General features: G+C 40.4%; 1 protein-coding gene across 1 annotated transcript; it reads left to right on the forward strand.

The window, feature by feature from the left end:
• Nucleotides 1-1,531: 1,531 nt before the first annotated feature.
• On the forward strand, nt 1,532-15,494 carry arhgap31 (Rho GTPase activating protein 31). Its single transcript, XM_030069781.1, has 12 exons — nt 1,532-2,208; nt 6,480-6,582; nt 7,279-7,423; nt 8,245-8,327; nt 8,413-8,520; nt 9,676-9,818; nt 9,979-10,186; nt 10,424-10,548; nt 10,999-11,055; nt 11,234-11,872; nt 12,009-12,154; nt 13,265-15,494. Exons 1-12 carry the CDS (start codon nt 2,109-2,111, stop codon nt 15,383-15,385), a joined length of 3,978 nt encoding a protein of 1,325 aa, XP_029925641.1. The 5' UTR covers nt 1,532-2,108; the 3' UTR covers nt 15,386-15,494.
• Nucleotides 15,495-18,667: the final 3,173 nt, after the last annotated feature.

Here is an 18,667-nt window from a genome sequence, read left to right on the forward strand (position 1 = left end):
TCACATTCATGTTCTCCGAGGGTTTAACTATTAGATGGACAATAAGCTCCATCAACGTGATCATAGCTGAAAACAAAACAAACTATATATATCAGCCTTAACGCACATTATAAATGTAAGCAACCCTTTTCTGCTCTCAAAGCAAACCTATCCTATGTTGAGCTGTCACATGCTGTTAAAGCCTCAATGTATTGGGAACCATAATTATGCACCATTTGAGGCTCCAGTAGTGCTTGCATTTCGATGGATAACATTTTGCATTATCCTTTTTTTTTTTTTTTTTTTTTGGCGAATGCTGCGTTTTGTTTTCCTTGCAATAATACCAAAGATGTTCTGTTCCATAACACCTTTCCTATATATGGTGAACAGCTATGAGGCCAGTGAGACAATATAGTGCTTGTGTCCATTTGTATGAACAATTGTTTGCCACCGGCCGAATGACTTGCTGTTATTGTGTCGCCGCTGCATGACATTTTGTCTCAGAGTATGGCAGCGGCCACAACTTTATAAAACTAAGTCATTTTGGTCTGCTGTTTATTCCAAAATGAAACCAAGTTTGGAAAAGGCGTGTAAAGGTGGTTTGGAGTTTCACATGACCCTTCCATTGCATTTCCGCTTTTAGTTCTTGTTGTCATAAACCAAGACAATAAATCTCTAAATAAAAAAAAAAATTTCCTCAACCCAATAAGTCACTATATAAACAAAGCTAGTTGTGGGGCGGCAGTGTTTCAACAAGGGGAGTCATTTTGCATTTATAGATTTTAATTTTAAATGTCGTCTGCAGAGAAGCTGAGTGTTTGACGGTGGCAAAGTGCCAGTGTAAACTGTGTAGGAACTTCATGGATCTTGGATTTCAGGGTCTTAAAGTGTCCACTTGAATTTATTAGAGGACAAGGGACACATCGCTGAAAAACTGCTGTTCATATAATTTTCTATCATCTTATCTCTGGCGGTGCACTGTTATGCAGTGATTTCATAGGTTTACATTCACTCTGATCTCAAGAGGTCACGTTTAAACACAGGAAGCGACAGAAATACTGCGTGGAATATTGTAGAAAAACATTTCTTCATATAATATCAGTGAATTTAATGCAATGAGTAATCCCATATTTGCTCTGAAGACACAGTCCAGTTTGAAAGAGAAAAAGATAAGACTGCATAGCAGCTAGTAACGAGAACCATGTGTCGTCCATCTCCTCACCCCAGCCCCCGTCTCCCCCCATTTCCCATCTGTGCCCTTCAGGCCCTCACTTCAGTCACCTCCCACTTCCCTCTTCCTTCAGAACCAGTCTGTTTTTGTTTTTCGAGACCAGGCTCTTTGTACAGGAAATTGTGTACTTTGGGAGCCTTCAGGAAGGCAGAGAGCACTTTTCCCGTTAGGACTGAGTTTGGCCCCCCCAAAAAAGCATAAAAGAGGTCAGTAATTCCTAAACCAGTGAGAGAAAAAGAAGTCAGCTGTTCTCCTCCCCTGACTTCACTTCCCTCCCCTTTACACCGTCTTAACATTTCAAAACTCCTCGCCACACCACTGCCACGACTCCATGACACTCTAAATATAGAACATTTCAGAAAGTAAGACGGAAAGTAGGCAAAAAACGGTGATGTTCCCGGGACGGTGTGCTTCACTTGATGCATGTATGCTTCCTCAGCTGCAGAGAAGCCAAAAAGGGAGACTGTGTGGAATGGAGGAAAAGAGGAGGAGATAAAACAACGCACAGAGAGACTGGCTGGGGGTAAAAAAACAACAGGAAACCGAAGCAACTCTAATGCTGTTTCTGCAAATCCCTCTGAGATAAAGCAGTGTACTGCCTTCACCGCTCTACATCCAGGCTTGTAAAAAGTTGGCCCGTGCCTTTTCTTTGATCATCATTTGATATTTTGACTTTCTAAAGCGGTTTAAGTTAAACTGTGACGTCATTTCTGCTCTCAGCCTCCAACACTGTGGTTAGTCAAGATGTGAGCGGATGCAGTCTTTTGGGAGCTGATTGCTGGGATTTCTATGTGGCTGCTTTTTCACCTACAAACCCTCTCTCAGGGTCATATGGATCGATCGTCGCGCTTTCAAAGATTTGTTTGTTTCAAGCATCTGGACTACTAACTGGAGCCACATGAAGAATAAAGGGACTAAGCAGAAATCCAAAAAGAAAAGAAGTGAAGATGCGTTTGGCTGTGACCTGATAGAACATCTCCAGAATTCAGGACAAGATGGTAAACTTTTTATGTTGCTTTCTTTATCATCTAATGCTCCTTTGAAAGCTGTCATCATAAAACTATACATCATCTCTTAAATAAGAGACTTCACTCACATATGTACAGGAGCAAATTTAAAATGAAAATTGAACTTAATGCTTCATTTACTAGATTATTATAGATATTTGTTTAACTTTAGCCTGTATATAAGCATATATGGTGAAATTGGTGCTGAAAAGAGAGAGAAAAAAGTTTTTTTTTTTTTTTTTTTTTTTTTACAGAGGTGGTAGATACAAGGCATTATTCTAGTGTTGCATCAACTCATGAATTAATGGTGTACATGTGTTTTACATTTGGAAAACCAATCCATTCACCCCTTGGCTGTTTAAAATGGGGATTTGTGACTTTGGGTGTGGCTCATAGATTTTTTTTTTTTTTTTTTTGTCAATTTCCTCCGGTTACTACAGCGCCTGTGAATAGTTTTGTGTCTGACAAAAGACTGGGCGGTGCTGGTTGCAGATGAGAGAAAATAATGAGACGCTGTAATTGGCGAAATAAGGCACAATCATCATGTCTGTGGTCAAAACCTTACAAACCAGAAGTTTTTATTCTTTAGTTTTCTTTATTGTCATTCCCTCTCTTTCCTCTAACTTTTTTCCCCCTTCCAACAATAGCAGCTCCTATGTGACTGTTTGGGCATCTACATGATGTGGCAAAAAAACAGAGAGAGTGAACAGCAATCTACCACATGCAGACTCAACTTGGGCATCCAACTAGCAGCGCTGAACATAAGTTTTAGGAAGCCTGGTGGAGCGGCCGCGCACACTGTAAGGCAGGCCATGCAGGGCAGGAAAAAGGAGGAGGCTGGACACGCTGTCGAGCAGGGTACAAAAGTGTACCTGATGCCCACATTTTTCCCACATAGCTCTGCCTTGCCATGTGTACAGTCCCAGATCTTGAATAGGTACCATTTTGCACCAAAGCCTCGCTGCAGATCCAGTGCTGGACTGTGCATACCCAAGTGAATTACACAAATCTGTAATATTCTGTTTTCACTTGCACTGAGGTACAACAATGCACACTCACTGCTGCTGTTTGCCTGGAAATACACATTTACCTCACAATCTTCCAGTACTGTTAAGGCTTATTATATGTAACAGCAAATTAAATACTATAACCTGTTGCTGAGGTAGTTATAAATACTGCCTCATCCCTGCAAGAATATTAGCATTGCTAACTAGAGCCTTGGGGGGTCTATTCGACTACAAACACTGACTAGCACAACTTACAAGTTCTCAAGGCTCTGAGAACTGCCTGAAACCACCTTGCATTGTTGTAAAATCTCTACATGACCATGTAAAAGATAAAACAATGTTAAAAGAGGCCCAACCTCATCAAGGAGGAGAAATAATCTCATAGTTCCAGTTGATTAAACACTGAAATACTGCTCAGTTACAAGGCGTTAATAAATGATGGTCCACTGATTTTTTTCCCCCATTAATTAATGTTACACTTTGCTGCAACACAACAGAATCTCATGTCTATGTAACATACACAACATAAAAAAAACATGTGAGGCTGCTGCTCGTGATGAAGTAGTAATCATGATCAAATGACCCTTAATGGTGATTGCAACATTTGTGCCATTGCACCATTTGGAATATGGATATTTATGTTAAATGCATCAACTGGTCATAAGATGATAAAGACGCTAGCGACGCTGAGACACAGCAGACACCTAAACAAACATCCTGGAGGGGAGGATATGATAGAGGATCACACGCTGGGGGCATGAGTCACAAAACTGCTGTTAACACAAAACGTAAGAGGTTACCTTAGAGTAAACTTTAGGAAGGTCTTAATAAGAGCCTTGACTGCAATTCCCCCAATATTCACTTCAGCAATAAATTCAACCATCCCCAGCTGAGGCTCATAATAGCTCCACCAGGAAAATGATTTAATTATAAATGAATTAACTTTAAGTGTGGGAGAAGGCCCACAGTTTGGTTGCTGTCTTCTGGCCAAAGGCATGTTAAGTGTAAATGTCTAACTTGCTGGCTGCATTTCATGAGATTTGGGACACACACCAAATCGAAATAGTGACAAGCCAAGATCAACAATGAAACATTAAGCTTAACAATATTTATTCTTTGTAATACATACTTCTACATCGACGTCTGTAATCTGTGTTTAAAATGAATGAGTTTAGATGCTTATCGACCATGATGTCAGTTCAGAGGCTTACAACAAATGGATCCTCGTCTTCAAGCTATTTATTTATTTATTTTTAAGACAGGACTATGCTTCCAAGAATCCCTGTGAGGCTGTGGTGTTAGTCAATGTATAAAACTCCTCTCAATGTATAAAAGACCTTTTTCAGGTCTGTTTCTCCAACCGCTGACCTGATCCATTAATTAACCAATTAATTAAAAATTTAATATATTTTGCATGCATTGACTCACATTTCTACATAAAGGGAAAAGCAAAAACCTTCCCTCAGTGCAAATACTGAGATGTAAATGGTGGCTCCAGAGTATCATCCAGCATTTGACCACAGGCATGTCGCTGAAAGTCCAATTAAGTCTCATGCATAGGAATGTGAGCTGTTGCAGATTCTTGGTGTCTGTAATAATTAAAGTGAAATAAACCATTACCAAAAATATTCTTTAATATTATGCAGAGTGAATTCTACATCCTCAGTGTTTTTGTAAGCTAATCAGTTTGCACTTAGCATCGTGAGACATGGGAATACTCGGGCAGTGTAGTTAAAATCAGCAAAACACAAAAGCCAAATTAACTATCATGGCTGGAAAGGGAATATTGAGCCTTCAAAGGTGTAATAAGGTGTTGGAAAAGATCCGTAATGCAAACAAAGTTAAAGGAAATGCAAAGCAGCATTACATTACTGACACATCTAAGGATATTAAAACCGTTTACTTTTTTCATTACATATTATTAGCATATGTGAATATGGCCGTGTGATTTGAACTAATGTTTTGAGCAGGTGAACGTGCATGTGAGCGTGTGCCATTGTACAACTCCTCTGTTCCAGTGGTTCTCTTTTGCTTTTGAGGACTCCCAGACTGATACACATCAGGCCAAGGACTTGTATTTGATAAGATGTACTCTCAGGGATCCCCATCTGATAAGATGTAATTAATTCATAGCTGTCTGAACTGTAGATTGGCAGATTAACTGTGAAGAGTGTGAAACCTACAGAATAGTCATTCTTATACACTCTCTCATTTGCCTAACCTCTAGTCAGTGGAATAATAGTGAAATTAAAATATTCCCCATTTTTCTCGGGACCCCCTGGAGCCCTCTGGAGGACCCCCTGTTCGTCCCCGGACCGCAGGTTGAGAAGAGATTTTATTCAGCTCATTAGGACTTACTACTTGCTTCTTAATCTCAAGCTCTGCTGCAAGGGGGAAACGATTTGCTGCTCCATATGAGGCTCAATGGTGAAAATGGTAAAAACAATACTGCCTTGAGGTTTTAAGGCTGTGTGTCAAAGATCAGCAGAAAAAAAAAAAAAAAAAAAAAAACAATTCAGTCACACATACAGCACAATCTTCCAGTGAAACCACATCTATTTCTTTTTTTAAAAAACAATTCAAATGTCATAGTAAGAAATTCAAGGGAAAAGTCAAGTTTTGTCCCCACTCCCAGTCTAAACTGTGTCCCTTTTGCAGACCCTCTTGTCTTTATTGGTAGCTTGTATGGCTACAGGGAAGCTGTGTGGTCAAACTTATGAGCATGTGACTTCACAGATATTGAGCCACTGTTAATCCTTGTTTGACTTTTTTTTTTTTTTTTAAAGTACGACAGCAAAAAGTGGGCTGTGTGCAAGAAGATAATGCGTTATAGTTTAGAAAGCTGCAGTGCAGGTCAGCGGTAACATTTCAAAAGCCAATTTCTATTAGAGGAAATGTCGTAAGTAATACCAGCTACAAGGACTGGGTGTGTCAACCTTCCTCTGAAACAAACAAACCATTTTTAACTTCCTGTCAAAGCCCACCTTCCCTACAATCAGCTGCCCTATAAGGAGTAGAAAACAGAGCCATAGTAAAACACACTCTGAAGTGTCACCTCACTAAACATTATGCGTAACCTTACCATCTATATGTTTTGCTTTGGAATAATTTGTGATTTTGTTTGTACACATTGTGCAAAGTCTCAAACACACAGCACCATGGACATTTTCAAGTTTGGGCTGCTCTCTTTAGGGTGCCGTAGAATTAGGGATACACAGCGTTTGGATGTAGTAACACCATATTTATTAACTTCAGTCCCTCAGGTTCTGCAGAAATGTGCAGAGTTCATTGAGCAGCATGGCATCGTGGATGGAATATACAGACTGTCAGGCGTCACATCAAACATCCAACGTCTCAGGTATTTGGTTCAATCCGAACTCCAGGCACCTACTTCGACAGTAAGGCTTTGTAAATAATTTGACTGGCATGGGTGAAGCAGGAGTAAGCAGGAACTGGAAAGATTTTCTTTTAGTCGGTCATTTTAGTAAAATAAGAATTGGATAAGATCAATCAATTCACACCACCAAGCCCTGAAACAGACCAAATACATCCATGGATATGATATTGTTTAATGGCACAATATAAACCACTAATTATAGAAAATAAGGTGTCAAAAAAATCATGATTTGATATCATCAGCACAGTCATATTTATTTTCTTACACTGTCACTGACTAATCTGAAGTCACACTGATTTTTCTCAATGAAATCATGTAGGATAAAATAGTACTAGTCTATGTCAAGGATTATCATCCCAAACTATGTCTATAAAAATTAAATTAGTGTTTTTTTATTTATTTATTCATTTATTGGTGGGTTTTATCCATGTCAGCATATCATGTTTGCTATGTTTGATTATTTTTTCTCAGTTTGGCTGTAAAAATGCTTGGCTTCTTTGGTTTTTAGTACAAAAACACTGGTCAGCTCGATGGATTTCAGCTCAACCAGCCACAAACTGCAACAAGCAGTGAGGAGGAGTGCTGCACAATCAAAGCATTCAGCTAACTCTGTGTGTGTGTGTGTGTGTGTGTGTGTGTGTGTGTACCTATGTACAGGCAGGAATTTTGCTCTGAGGCGTGCCCTGACCTTACAAAGGAAGTGTACCTCCAGGACATCCACTGTGTGGGTTCCTTATGTAAGCTGTACTTCAGGGAGCTTCCCAATCCCCTGCTCACTTACGAGCTCTATAGTAAATTCACTGTGAGTATATTAATGTTTGATTTTCCTCCCTTTTTTCCCCTTCTGCTCTGTCACGTTCGTTTTCAAACTAGCTGTGAGCAAGGTCTTGGCGGGGCAAGGAAATGAGTCAATTTGCAACTCGGGCTCGCCAGAGGGGAGCAGGTTTTTCCGTAGCTTCACCCTGCAGCTCATCAGTGCTTTGATCCCGTTCACCGACAGTTTGGAAAAGTCGGAGAATGTGACGTTAGAGCTGTACATGCATTTACTGCAGGACCCTCATCTTGCAAAATTTCAAGTAACTTATGGAAACCAAAAGCTTGGGCACTCAATTCCTCCTTAGAATTAGGCAGCTCTGGAGAGAGTGGCTGTGGGAAGGAAATACCATCAAGGCCACTGAGTCAATACGAGTCACTTTCAGCGTCTCAGCTGCTAATCCACGTCTGACAGACATAAAATGAATCACAAAAGTGCTAAAGCGTTTTTAAAGACCCCATGGTACTTTTACTTCCTTGACTTTATGTAATTTCTGATGAAACAGGATGTTGGGATGGGACACAGGGAGGGATCATTCACATGTGTACACCAGTAGGATATCAGTTATGGAAAGAAATTTTATTTGAAGGTGGATTAGTGAGATTTCTCATTTCTGAAATTTGTGAAGGTTTATGGTTAAACTTTTTGAATTACGCCCACTGGTGCAGGATGAGGTCACTATTAAAGATATTGTGTTTTACTGGGCATAGATGTCATATGGGTTCTTTTCATGGGCACTTTAAGGTATTATTTTCCTCATCCTAAATAGGCATTCCTTTGATATGTACATGTGTCTGTTTTACATGCAGGAAGCCGTCTCAGTGCAGGGGGATCATGAGAAACTCTTACAGATTCAAAAAGTCATCAAAGAACTGCCCGTCCCCCATTTCAGGTAAACTTCAGCTCATTCCCTTAGTTAAGTTTGACCAGTAATGTTATGATAAATGTAGTAAAAAGTGTTTGTCATCTGGCCACAGGACTCTGGAGTACCTTACCAAGCACCTGGCCCACCTTGCCACCTTAAGCACCCAGACAAACATGCACACGCGCAACCTGGCGCTGGTGTGGGCTCCAAATCTGCTGAGGTGAGTGTAGTTTAACGTCTGTGCTTGAGAGACTGGACCCAACAACGTGAAAAACCTCAATAACTCATTTGTTGCAACACATCTCATGCTTTTTGTATTCATCCCATAATTCCATAAGCTTTACATAAATTAAGAACATACATTTCACCCTTGTAACCTTGTCTATCATTTCAAAGGAAAACTTGCATTTAATTTAAATTTAAATTTAAAATAAATATCCTATCTTATACATAGTACCCTTGATAAATCAGTCAATATTTGATAAGTGCAAACAATTTACTCTCAAAGCGACAAAGAGACAAATAAGCAGGTTTTAATCTTGTCAGGTGATCCAGACAAGGGTGCATCCATGCATTCTTTGGAGGGGTGGGTGTCATACTGGGAAAATACCAATCTGCCCCCCCAATATAAAGTAGAGCTGTGTTTCTATCTTCAGAACGTGAGGTTCTGAGTCACGAGAAGCTTCTGTTCCGAAGATTGGACCCTCAATTATATGTGAATGGGAGATATGTGAAGTATGTGAAAAGTGTCAAGCAAACATCTCTGGTCGACATTTGAGTTAGGGACCTACCCAGTAGCATGTTTCAGGCCATTCTGAGTCTATTGAGTCCCATTTTTTGTGGCTTTTTTTTACCCTTCAGACAATTTTTTAAAATATATATTTACATAAGCATGCTTTGGATACGCAGCCTAATGTTTCCCCACTAGAAACTATCAAATTTTCTACAAGTGGAAAAGGCATAATTGGAATTGGAATTGTGGTATGAGCACATTAAAAAAAACTCTGGGCCGTCCCAGTGTCTGTACGATGGTTACGCCCTTGGATCCGGATACACTCACAGGAGGTTGCTTAGTGATGTGCAGGAGGCAGGTACTGCAAATAGCTCTGAGCACTGACACAGCATCTGCCACAAAGTCCGTCTCCCGTTGATGGACTCCTATTAATCCAGTGAACCCTGTCTCCTAAAAATTCTGTTCTCACACAGCTAAACTGCATTCTCAATTACATTTAAGGGGAAACAACAAGATTTCTGTCCTGCCTTTTTTGTGTTAATAGCTCTGCTTTGGGAGTAAATTTTTCAGACTCTAATCAACTGTGGCCTTCAGCAGCTGCTTTATGACACCCAAACACTCGATTCTCTTTTACCGCTGCAGATCTAAAGACATCGAGGTTTCATCCTGTAATGGAGACATGGCTTTCCAGGAGGTGCGGGTACAACAGTCAGTGGTTGAGTTTATTCTAAACCACACGGAGCAGATCTTCAGCCACGAATCTGTGCAAATCAAACCCAAAGAAGGTATTGCGTTCATAAGTACAAACAGATTCTGCACTGAGAGATCTGTTGTCATGAATGGATTGCTAAATCAGCGTTGTATGCCCATAAACATCTATGACACTGGAAATATTTTTACTGTATATAATTAAATGGTTAAAACCTGACTAATTATACTTTTCAGGGCTGAGTTTGGTTTGTGGGGAGAAGTATGCCACGCTCCCTATTGGCGGACAGTGTGGGCCGATGAAACTGATGAGCCTGGAAGAAGCCCAAGCACGCTCCTTGAGCCCAAACCACCCAGTGCATAAAGAGCGACAGCGTGAGAACAGTCTGCCTGACACCAGCACCGCCACGCTGTACCACACTGTCATCGACATATCAGACAGCAAGTAAGATGGCGCTGGATTCGGTCTTTTGAAGCACAATTTATCAGCAACATGCCTAAACTCCACCCATTATCCGATCTGTATGAATACCGTATGCCAGAAGAAACTGATGACTTCACACATTTACATGTTGAGCAGTGCGTGATAACGTTTATTCTTCGCGGTTTTCTTTCCTGGATGGAAGTAAGGCTCCCTAAAGGAGTATGACACTGATGGGTTTTATGCTTCTTTATCTTTTAGGAGAAAGTTTTCTGGGAAATCAAAGAAGTGGAAGTCTATCTTCAACCTGGGCAAGTCGGTTTCAGACTCTAAGGGGAAACTGAGCCGGAATGGGAGTGTGTTTATACGAGGACAGAGTCTCACAGGTGAAGTCTCCAACTCAAACACTCCAACTATGATATACTGCTGTATGATACAAGTTTAAAAGGAAGCACCCCTAAATGACTAAATTATGTGGTCAAAGACATTCCAGTCAATATTTATGGATATGAACACATCTATGCCAAAGCTACACAGCAGAGAAATTCATACTTGAAATGTCAAAGTATAAACAGGTAAAGATTGATGAGAAAGCATCAAAGTGACTTTTTGGGGGTTGAGGAATATTTTTGAGTCATGACTATGAGAAGTTTTTACTCTTCCCAGATATTGGACTATCCTAGTTTTGGTGGAAAATCTTTTCTGATTTTAAGTGTGTTGTAAATGATTTAGTGATTTGTGGATATTTGCTTGGTTCTGTGGAAATGTGAGGTAAATGCATAAATGCTGCGGTTGCTGTTTTGTTGTATTTATTCATTTATTTATTCATTTTACAGAAAAGACATCTCTTCGACCAGCCAGGAGCATGGAGTCCTTGTGCTCCCTACCAGCAGGTGGGGCTGCAAGTTAGAAATTTTGCATGAAAATTGAACAGAGCAACATTAACATTAGTCGTTCTTAGAAACAGTTAATCATTGGCAAAGGCTTTTGTATCAGTGACTTTAATTTACAATGAGAGGATTTTTTTTTTTTTTTCAAACTGTATCTAATTTGCCACTTTTTGTCCTGCAGATGATGACAGAGCAGGAAAAAGTCCAGCCAGTGGAACCAGTAACATTTTTGTTCCAGACGTGAAATCCAGAACACTGGGATCAGACTCACTGTACGACCTGAGTGAACAGGAACCAAATTGGGATTTTAAAGGGAAGAAAGCCGGCGGTGCAACAGGTGGTCGGAGCCCTGGTATGAATCAAACGGGGCCCGCAGGTGCCTCGGCTCCTCCTCAGAAGACACTTCCAGAACAACTGAAGGTCTTCAAAGGTGATGACCTCAGTGGCTACAAACCCACATCTCCTAAAAACAGGAGAATGTTGTACTCAGGCTCCTCCCACAACAGCTCATCTCGGCCCTCTTTCCCAGGGAGCTTTTTCCCGCTGGAGTCTTCCCCTCGGCACCAGCGCAAAGCCGTCAACATATCTGAACCCTTTGCTGTGTCAGTGCCACTGCGAGTGTCAGCAGTGATCAGCTCCAACAGCACTCCCTGCAGAGGGCCAGTTGCAGCCACTCTGAAACCCTGCAAAGAGAGCGCACTGTCGGAGCAGAGCAGCAACAGTGGTAAGAGCAGCATTTTCCCCCAACTGGAAACAGAGAATCAAGACAGAGAAGAGAGGAGGAACACTGAGGAGACAACCTCTGGAGTCGTGCCAGAGGGTAGGGCATGTTCTTTGATCATAAATGTAAAAATACATGCTGTTGCATTACATACTCAAATCAAGCATGCCTCCCTGTCATGTGCAATATAGTGCACTCAATGCAAAATCATTACAAATCTACGTTTTCCCCTTAGATTCAAGTGGAGAAGTGTTGCAAGAGGGTCAACAAGGGATGGATAACTCTGAACTGGAACAGTCTTCCCTTGCAAATGCAAAGGAGGATGAAGATACAGCGCCATCTCCTGGCAAAGAACTGCAAACCCTGCCAGCCATGCAACTGGTAAATTGTTTGCTACTGAATTTTAGTCAGTGGTCCAGTTAATAGGCTATAATTATAGAAACAATCCAGTGTTAGGGCCTCCATTTCAGAAATTACAGTATACTTATGCTAATTACCACCTAATTAACATGAGTAAATATCAAAATCAACAGATTGCAATATATTATTTGTGTTATTGGCTATTTGTTAGTGCCAGTAGGCATATCACTGATGCTTGCAACTGTCAAGTCAAACTGGTAGCCTGGTGTGAAATAATGCTAGGATTAGGAAAACCTGTCAATAAGGAATGGAGATTAGGGTTAGAGGAGGGGGAATAGCAGCATTTCATTGCACTCTAAAACCCAACATTCTTCCCTTTGCATGAAAAATAACAGCAGACACATTCATTGCTTTTACTGACCCATTTAAATGGTTGTGTAATAGTTTTTTTTCCCCCCCAACTTCTGTATTAGATGTGACAAACTTTTCTGCTGGTATGAAGGGTAAAGGCTAAGGCCAGATCACTGTGAACAGAGCTTTGGCAATTGTGGCAAGAGCCGGCACACAATGATGACCATAAATTCAAAACAGATTTCATTTTATCAGCTCGTGTGCCGCCACAGTATTCAAATTGCATAGCGGTTTTTAAGTGTTTTGGTATAAATCAGAACAAAAATCCCACCCAACTGTCATGGTAAACTCACTACTAATTTTATCTAGGCGTGAAAGCTGACATAAACAGGGTTTTTTTGTGTGTGTGTTGTGCAAACAACATATTAAATAATCAATTGACAAATTTACATTTTTTAAAAAATCATTTATTAATTAACTCATTCGTTTGTTAATGTATTTATTTAGATTAGTTAATATGGATGGTGCAGTTCACACAATTACATTTTATGTTGAAGCACAGCTAATGTGTTGCACATTGACTTTGTAGCTGCTGCTGATTTCCAGCTCTCATCCCTAGTATGTCAGTTGGCCTGTTAGGTCAGTTCTAAGGTCAAAATGTTGCTATTTCAGTTTGGAAATGAATGTTGAAACAATTGATGTTAAAAAGTCTTTTTTGTTTTTGTTTGTGTGTGTTTATTTGTGTATTTATTTTTATTCATTCATTCATTCATTTTTCAGGACAAGGGAACTCCCCCCACTGGGAAGGAGCTGTGGCCTGACCTCCACCAAGAGCTTAAAATAACTGAACCCGAGATTGACTTGATGAATGAGACATTCAAGCCTGTTTTCTTCGCCAAGAGCACTTGTGAGGATTTTAGGCTGAAGACAAATGTTCAGTCAAAAAGAAGCAGCAGCTCTCCAACTCTGTCTTTGTTATGTAGGGAGCAGGCTTCAAACACCCCTTTGAGTGATCATGTTATCGCCAGTGAATCAGCCTCTGCAAAGAAACAACCCTCAGAGTCAGACATCCTATTTTCTCTTCACAAAACCTTCAGTTTCACTGTTGGTGGAAACACAGAAAACGTTCACTCTGCTGATATGATGAATGACAAACAGAACAAACTGCATCAGATCTCTCCAAAACTGCAGCCCCTAAACACAGATAAACCTGTTGATACTAAGAACCGGCATGCTCCCTCCATGGACACGTGTTTAGACCTTGCTCCACAAAGACAGGGTATAAAACCTTTGCTGACAGGAGATCCTCCACCAGATACAGCTCTGTCAACTGCAAGTAAAAACTACAAGAAATCAGAAAAAGAAGAAGTTTCTCAGGTGGAGCAAAAGGCCTCCTATGCTGGTGGAAAGAAAAATGTGAATTCTGAGTTGGACAGTATTCAAAGGTTATCAGTTTGTTTGGAAGACAGGCCCAAAACCTTGGAGCTCCCAAATCTTGATGATGAAGATATTTGTGGAGGAAATTCAGAGGAGCTGGACTTAGTGGAGCCTTGGGAGGATCTAAGCTCCACCAAACAGTGGGTTACCAGTCCTCTCCACTCACCTGAACTAAATGACTTGTTTGGCAACCTGCCACAAGCACCTTCCTGCTCTCTAGGGGAAACTTTGAGCTCAGAGAAAGGAAACACTTCATCTCCCTCATTTAACAGTAGCAAACTGACTGATAAATCATCTCTTTCTAGGAGTGCTGAATGCTTCTCAGGAAACACTTCTCAGATATGTAGCGGCAAACCCGAAACCAAAGGGACCTTTGTGCAGGCGTTACCTACAAAAATCAACATGGCCAGCCATAATGCACCACAGCCTCACACAGTCAAGTGCAGTACAACCAAGCAGAAGAACACCTTGCCATCTCAGAGATTTTACAGACAGATGTCTCACGAGACTGCGCTTTCAGAGAAAAGAGAAGAGAACCTCTTCTCTAAACACAGGCCGTATTCACTTAATTTGGACTTGGGACATAGGTGCATAAGAGATATTTCTAATCAACAAAACCGTAGCTCCTCTGAGTTCTCCTCCAGTCAGAGGGGATTGCTGACCCCATCTGGAACTGTAAGCAATGGACTCCCCTTGGACCTGGAGTCGTTTCTCAGTGATCACCAGGCGCCTCTACGCCGTAACTCTGCTCCAGTTAGTGTGTCGTCGGTCCGAACAGCATTCATGATAAAGACATGCCAGGCCAAAGCTGTGCCAGTCATACCTCCGAAGGTGCAGTATAGTCAGATACCTCACTCCAGGACTGAGAAAGATTTTGACGCAGGAAAGGGACAAGAAAAGGAATACACTAAAATGAATACGGAGAAAACCAACACTGTACTTCCTCAGGCAATTGCAGATCTAAAGGAGGAGCGAGAGAACAAGGAACCTGCCCCCAAACACCAAAGACAGCAAAATGCAGAGAAGTCTGCTGAGTCTATGAAGACCACATCGACCCCAGAGCTCCCAGTAATAACGAGGAGACATGCTCCCAATCATGACATATTCGTTGATTGCCCCAGACCCAACAGAGCAAACCTCTTACAAAGGCCATCCTTTAGGAACAGGCAGAGACCACAGAGCCTTATTCTGCTCAGTCCCCCTTTTCCCATCATGGACTACCCACCATCAGGGGATGATGGCAAGCTACTCCTTTCCCCTGTCAAGAGCCTTGACACATCAACCATGAATGCCTTGTCAAAAGAAATGGCAGAGAACTTCAGGGCCCCAGAAGGGATAACTCTTCAAAATAAAATGACTATTCCAAAAAGTGGACAGAGGTTGGAAACATCAACCAGCTGCTTCTACCAGCCACAGAGAAGATCAATGATATTCGACAGCAGGAGCCACAGGCAGATCGAGTGACTGGAACAAGAATCACTGCTTATGAGATCTTTAGTTTGTAAATACATGTATAATGAAACTGAAAGGACTAGATGAATGAAATTATAATCTATTGCAAATAATAGATGACTTTTTTATATATATAATTCTTGTTTTTGGTTTTGTTTTGTTTGTTTTGTTTTTTTGTTTTTTTTTTTTTTTTTGGAAATATAGTAAGTATTTGTTAAAACACTGACCTATTTTAGAAAATCATGAAAAATCTTAGAAAGCTTTTAGTGAGCTGTGGCATTTTTAAAAGCCCGTAAAGTGCGCCTGAGATCAAAACAAGAAAAGCTTTTCAAAAGTGAACTAACAATTATGCACATTCAATGAAAGTCGAGCCTCATGCTTACGTCATCTCTGTCATATGGGAATCAAAGCAATGGACTCCCCTTGGACCCTTTTGCCTATGTGGTGCTACAGCTGTGGAGTGCCTATCTGCCAAGGGAGGTTTCATTTCCCTTTGAGCAAAGACTCATAGTCTGTCATTGTTGATGTGTGCTCTGACTTTTCATAGTTCACTCTCGACCAAAGACTTGGTGCAGCAAAGCCTCTGAATGTCCAAAATGGTGAAAAGTAGTATCCATAAACTTGCTACAAAGCTATTTTTTTTTTTGTCAAAGTAAGTCTTTGTCGCACTACAGCTTGCCAGATTTTTATTTTTACATACTTAGAGGAGAAGTTAGTTGCTTAGACATGTAACTGACAATTTACTGTTTTCATCCTCCCTCTCTCCCTCTTATATGTTTCTAAAACAATGCATACATTTCAGTATACAATATATTTTGATATGGTGCGTTCAGTTCTAGTGGACCCTCAATGCAGTCCCTTTAAGTGGAACGCTAGATTGTATGTAAACATGCCATGTGTTGCTAACGTTATGAAATCAGACATCATGTTGCATCATCTGAAAAGATCCAATCACCTGCCAGCAGCCAAAGTGCAGAGCAGATCAAATTACTCTTAGGACTTTTTGGCTTTTCATGTCTGTTGTAAATTCTTTTGATGAAATGAAGGGCCCTGCGACAGGAAGCACATAGACTATAAAAAATGAAAATGAGAAAAATATGTAAAGGCAAGAGTTATGGTTCTTATATTCCCGTTTTAGAAAACCATGAATTTTATAATATCATTTGCATATCACAGGGAAGATATCGCTGAACTTGTGTTTATTTATTCTTTTGTTAAATTGCATATTATATGTAAAGTCTCATTTTATAATATACTGTATGTGCAGTATTGGCTCTGTGAAAGCTGACCATCATGTGAAGTTTTCCACTAATATTTAAGAAGAAACCCCCCTTTTGTTTTATGTTAGAAGCTGAACTAACAGTATTTATCCAGCCAAAAACTGTAGTTGATGGGCATATTTACCTTCTGTTATTCATTGTTATTTTACTGTCAGTTGTGTTTTTGTTTTGTTTTCGATAATGCTGAGATAATGATGAGCTAACAAAGAAAAAAGCAGCAAAGATTCTCTTTGTGATGTCATTAAAAGACAAATTGTGGAGCTGCTCCACAGACAGTCAATGGGAGACGGACTTTGTGGACATTCACTGTATCCCAGGCAGTTTGACCTCGGTGATGTTTTGGGTATATTTTCTTATCTGTGTCTACAAAGTCAGTGAAGCAGGTGTCTCCAATTTTGTCTCTTTATTTTGCATATAAATATACAAGATATAATGTAATTATCTTTTGTGCTATTTTTGAGTGTGCACCTATGCAGACATCTTATTTTGATATTAGATTTCATTGTTTTTTTCTTAGTTTTATAGCTTTTCAATGGATGTTCATACTGAAAATTGTTGACTGGACTTTCTAAAATCATAGGAATGACATCTGATTTCAGAGTTTGAGGATGGCTTTTTCCTTTGATGCATTTATGGTAAAGTTTGGAATAATGTACATAAGACAACTGATGACTTTTACCACTTGCAACCAAAATGTTACAAGAAAATAAAAAAAGATTTGAGGAACATGACTGCTGAACAGTTCATGGTAATTTAAATGTATTTCTGTGATATTAGATATCCATCAAAGAACTGGTCATCACGCTCAGAGATACTATGGTGTGAAGGACATAAATCAAAGCAAAGTTGAAATGATTGTGATGTAGAATTCCTCCAAAGCATTACAAAAACAGACCAACAGGTTATTTAACATTGATTTGCATTGATTTTTTTTTTTCTGTTGCATTATTACAGAATTACTGTGAACCTCTAATAACTGTGGCACAAACCTCTGGACTTTTGTCCTTATTTTATCCATCCATGTTACAGCCAAAACAGCATGTCTGACAAGCATTTTTGGTAAATGAATTCCACGCTATAGCTAGTCTGGCTAATTTTAGCCAGCTAAATAAGTGTGTGTGACTATCACAAGTGTGCTAACACTATGTTTACAGCCTTAATTAGCACTGTCTGACAATGAGAAGCAGCAATGTCCCAAATGTCATGTAGTCATTTTGGATGGAGGTACTTATCTCTGACCGCTTTCTTGGCAGTCTGGGGGATTTCCAGAAAGTTCTGCATACCCAGAAAGCAATGCACTGAAAACAGCAAGATGACGGAAAGGGAGAGTTTTGTTTGTTTGTTTGTTTGTTTGTTTTTGATGGAGTCCCAAGGTGGAAGGGGGGCAGGTGACAGGGTGGGGAACCTTCTTGCTGCACCCCTGCCTTGTACTTTTGATCTTGCAGTGCAGAAATAATTCCCCTGCTGCTATGAAAACATTAAACGCAAAAGGAGAATGCATTGAATAAAAATAATCATCCCTCTGACTAAAGAGCCAGACTGAGGACCTGCTTGTCCCACAAAGTCACTTGTTTTACTTTACTAAAGGATAGTTTTCATTAGTTTCATCGGAGATTTCTATAGTCACCTGCCAATGCACTGAGGCGCCATGTGGTTATGCCCTGTGTTTCATACAGGTCAAACTTTGTGCTGCTCATCGCCACCAGATGACGCTCCTGCTCCATTGTGTGTGCGCGTGCAGTTCCCCTCCTGATTTGAGCCGGGCAGTGAGCAGTGGAGTAAACAGGCCTTCTGAAAACACTCCGCCAGTGAGTATTTGCGTGCTGCAGTACACGAGGTCCTCAAAGTACTCTTAATAGGCCTAGTGGCTAAGAGGTGATGGTACTTCTTTAACCGGAAACGAAAAGACCAGCCCGGAGTAGCCTGACTCAAACCCTGCGTTCCAATACTCATACTACCATACTATTTAGTAGGGAAAAAAAGAATTAGTATGTTCCAATACATACTAAACTAC

The sequence above is a fragment of the Myripristis murdjan genome, chromosome 14 (genome assembly GCF_902150065.1).
Source record: "Myripristis murdjan chromosome 14, fMyrMur1.1, whole genome shotgun sequence".
NCBI classification, from domain to species: domain Eukaryota; kingdom Metazoa; phylum Chordata; class Actinopteri; order Holocentriformes; family Holocentridae; genus Myripristis; species Myripristis murdjan.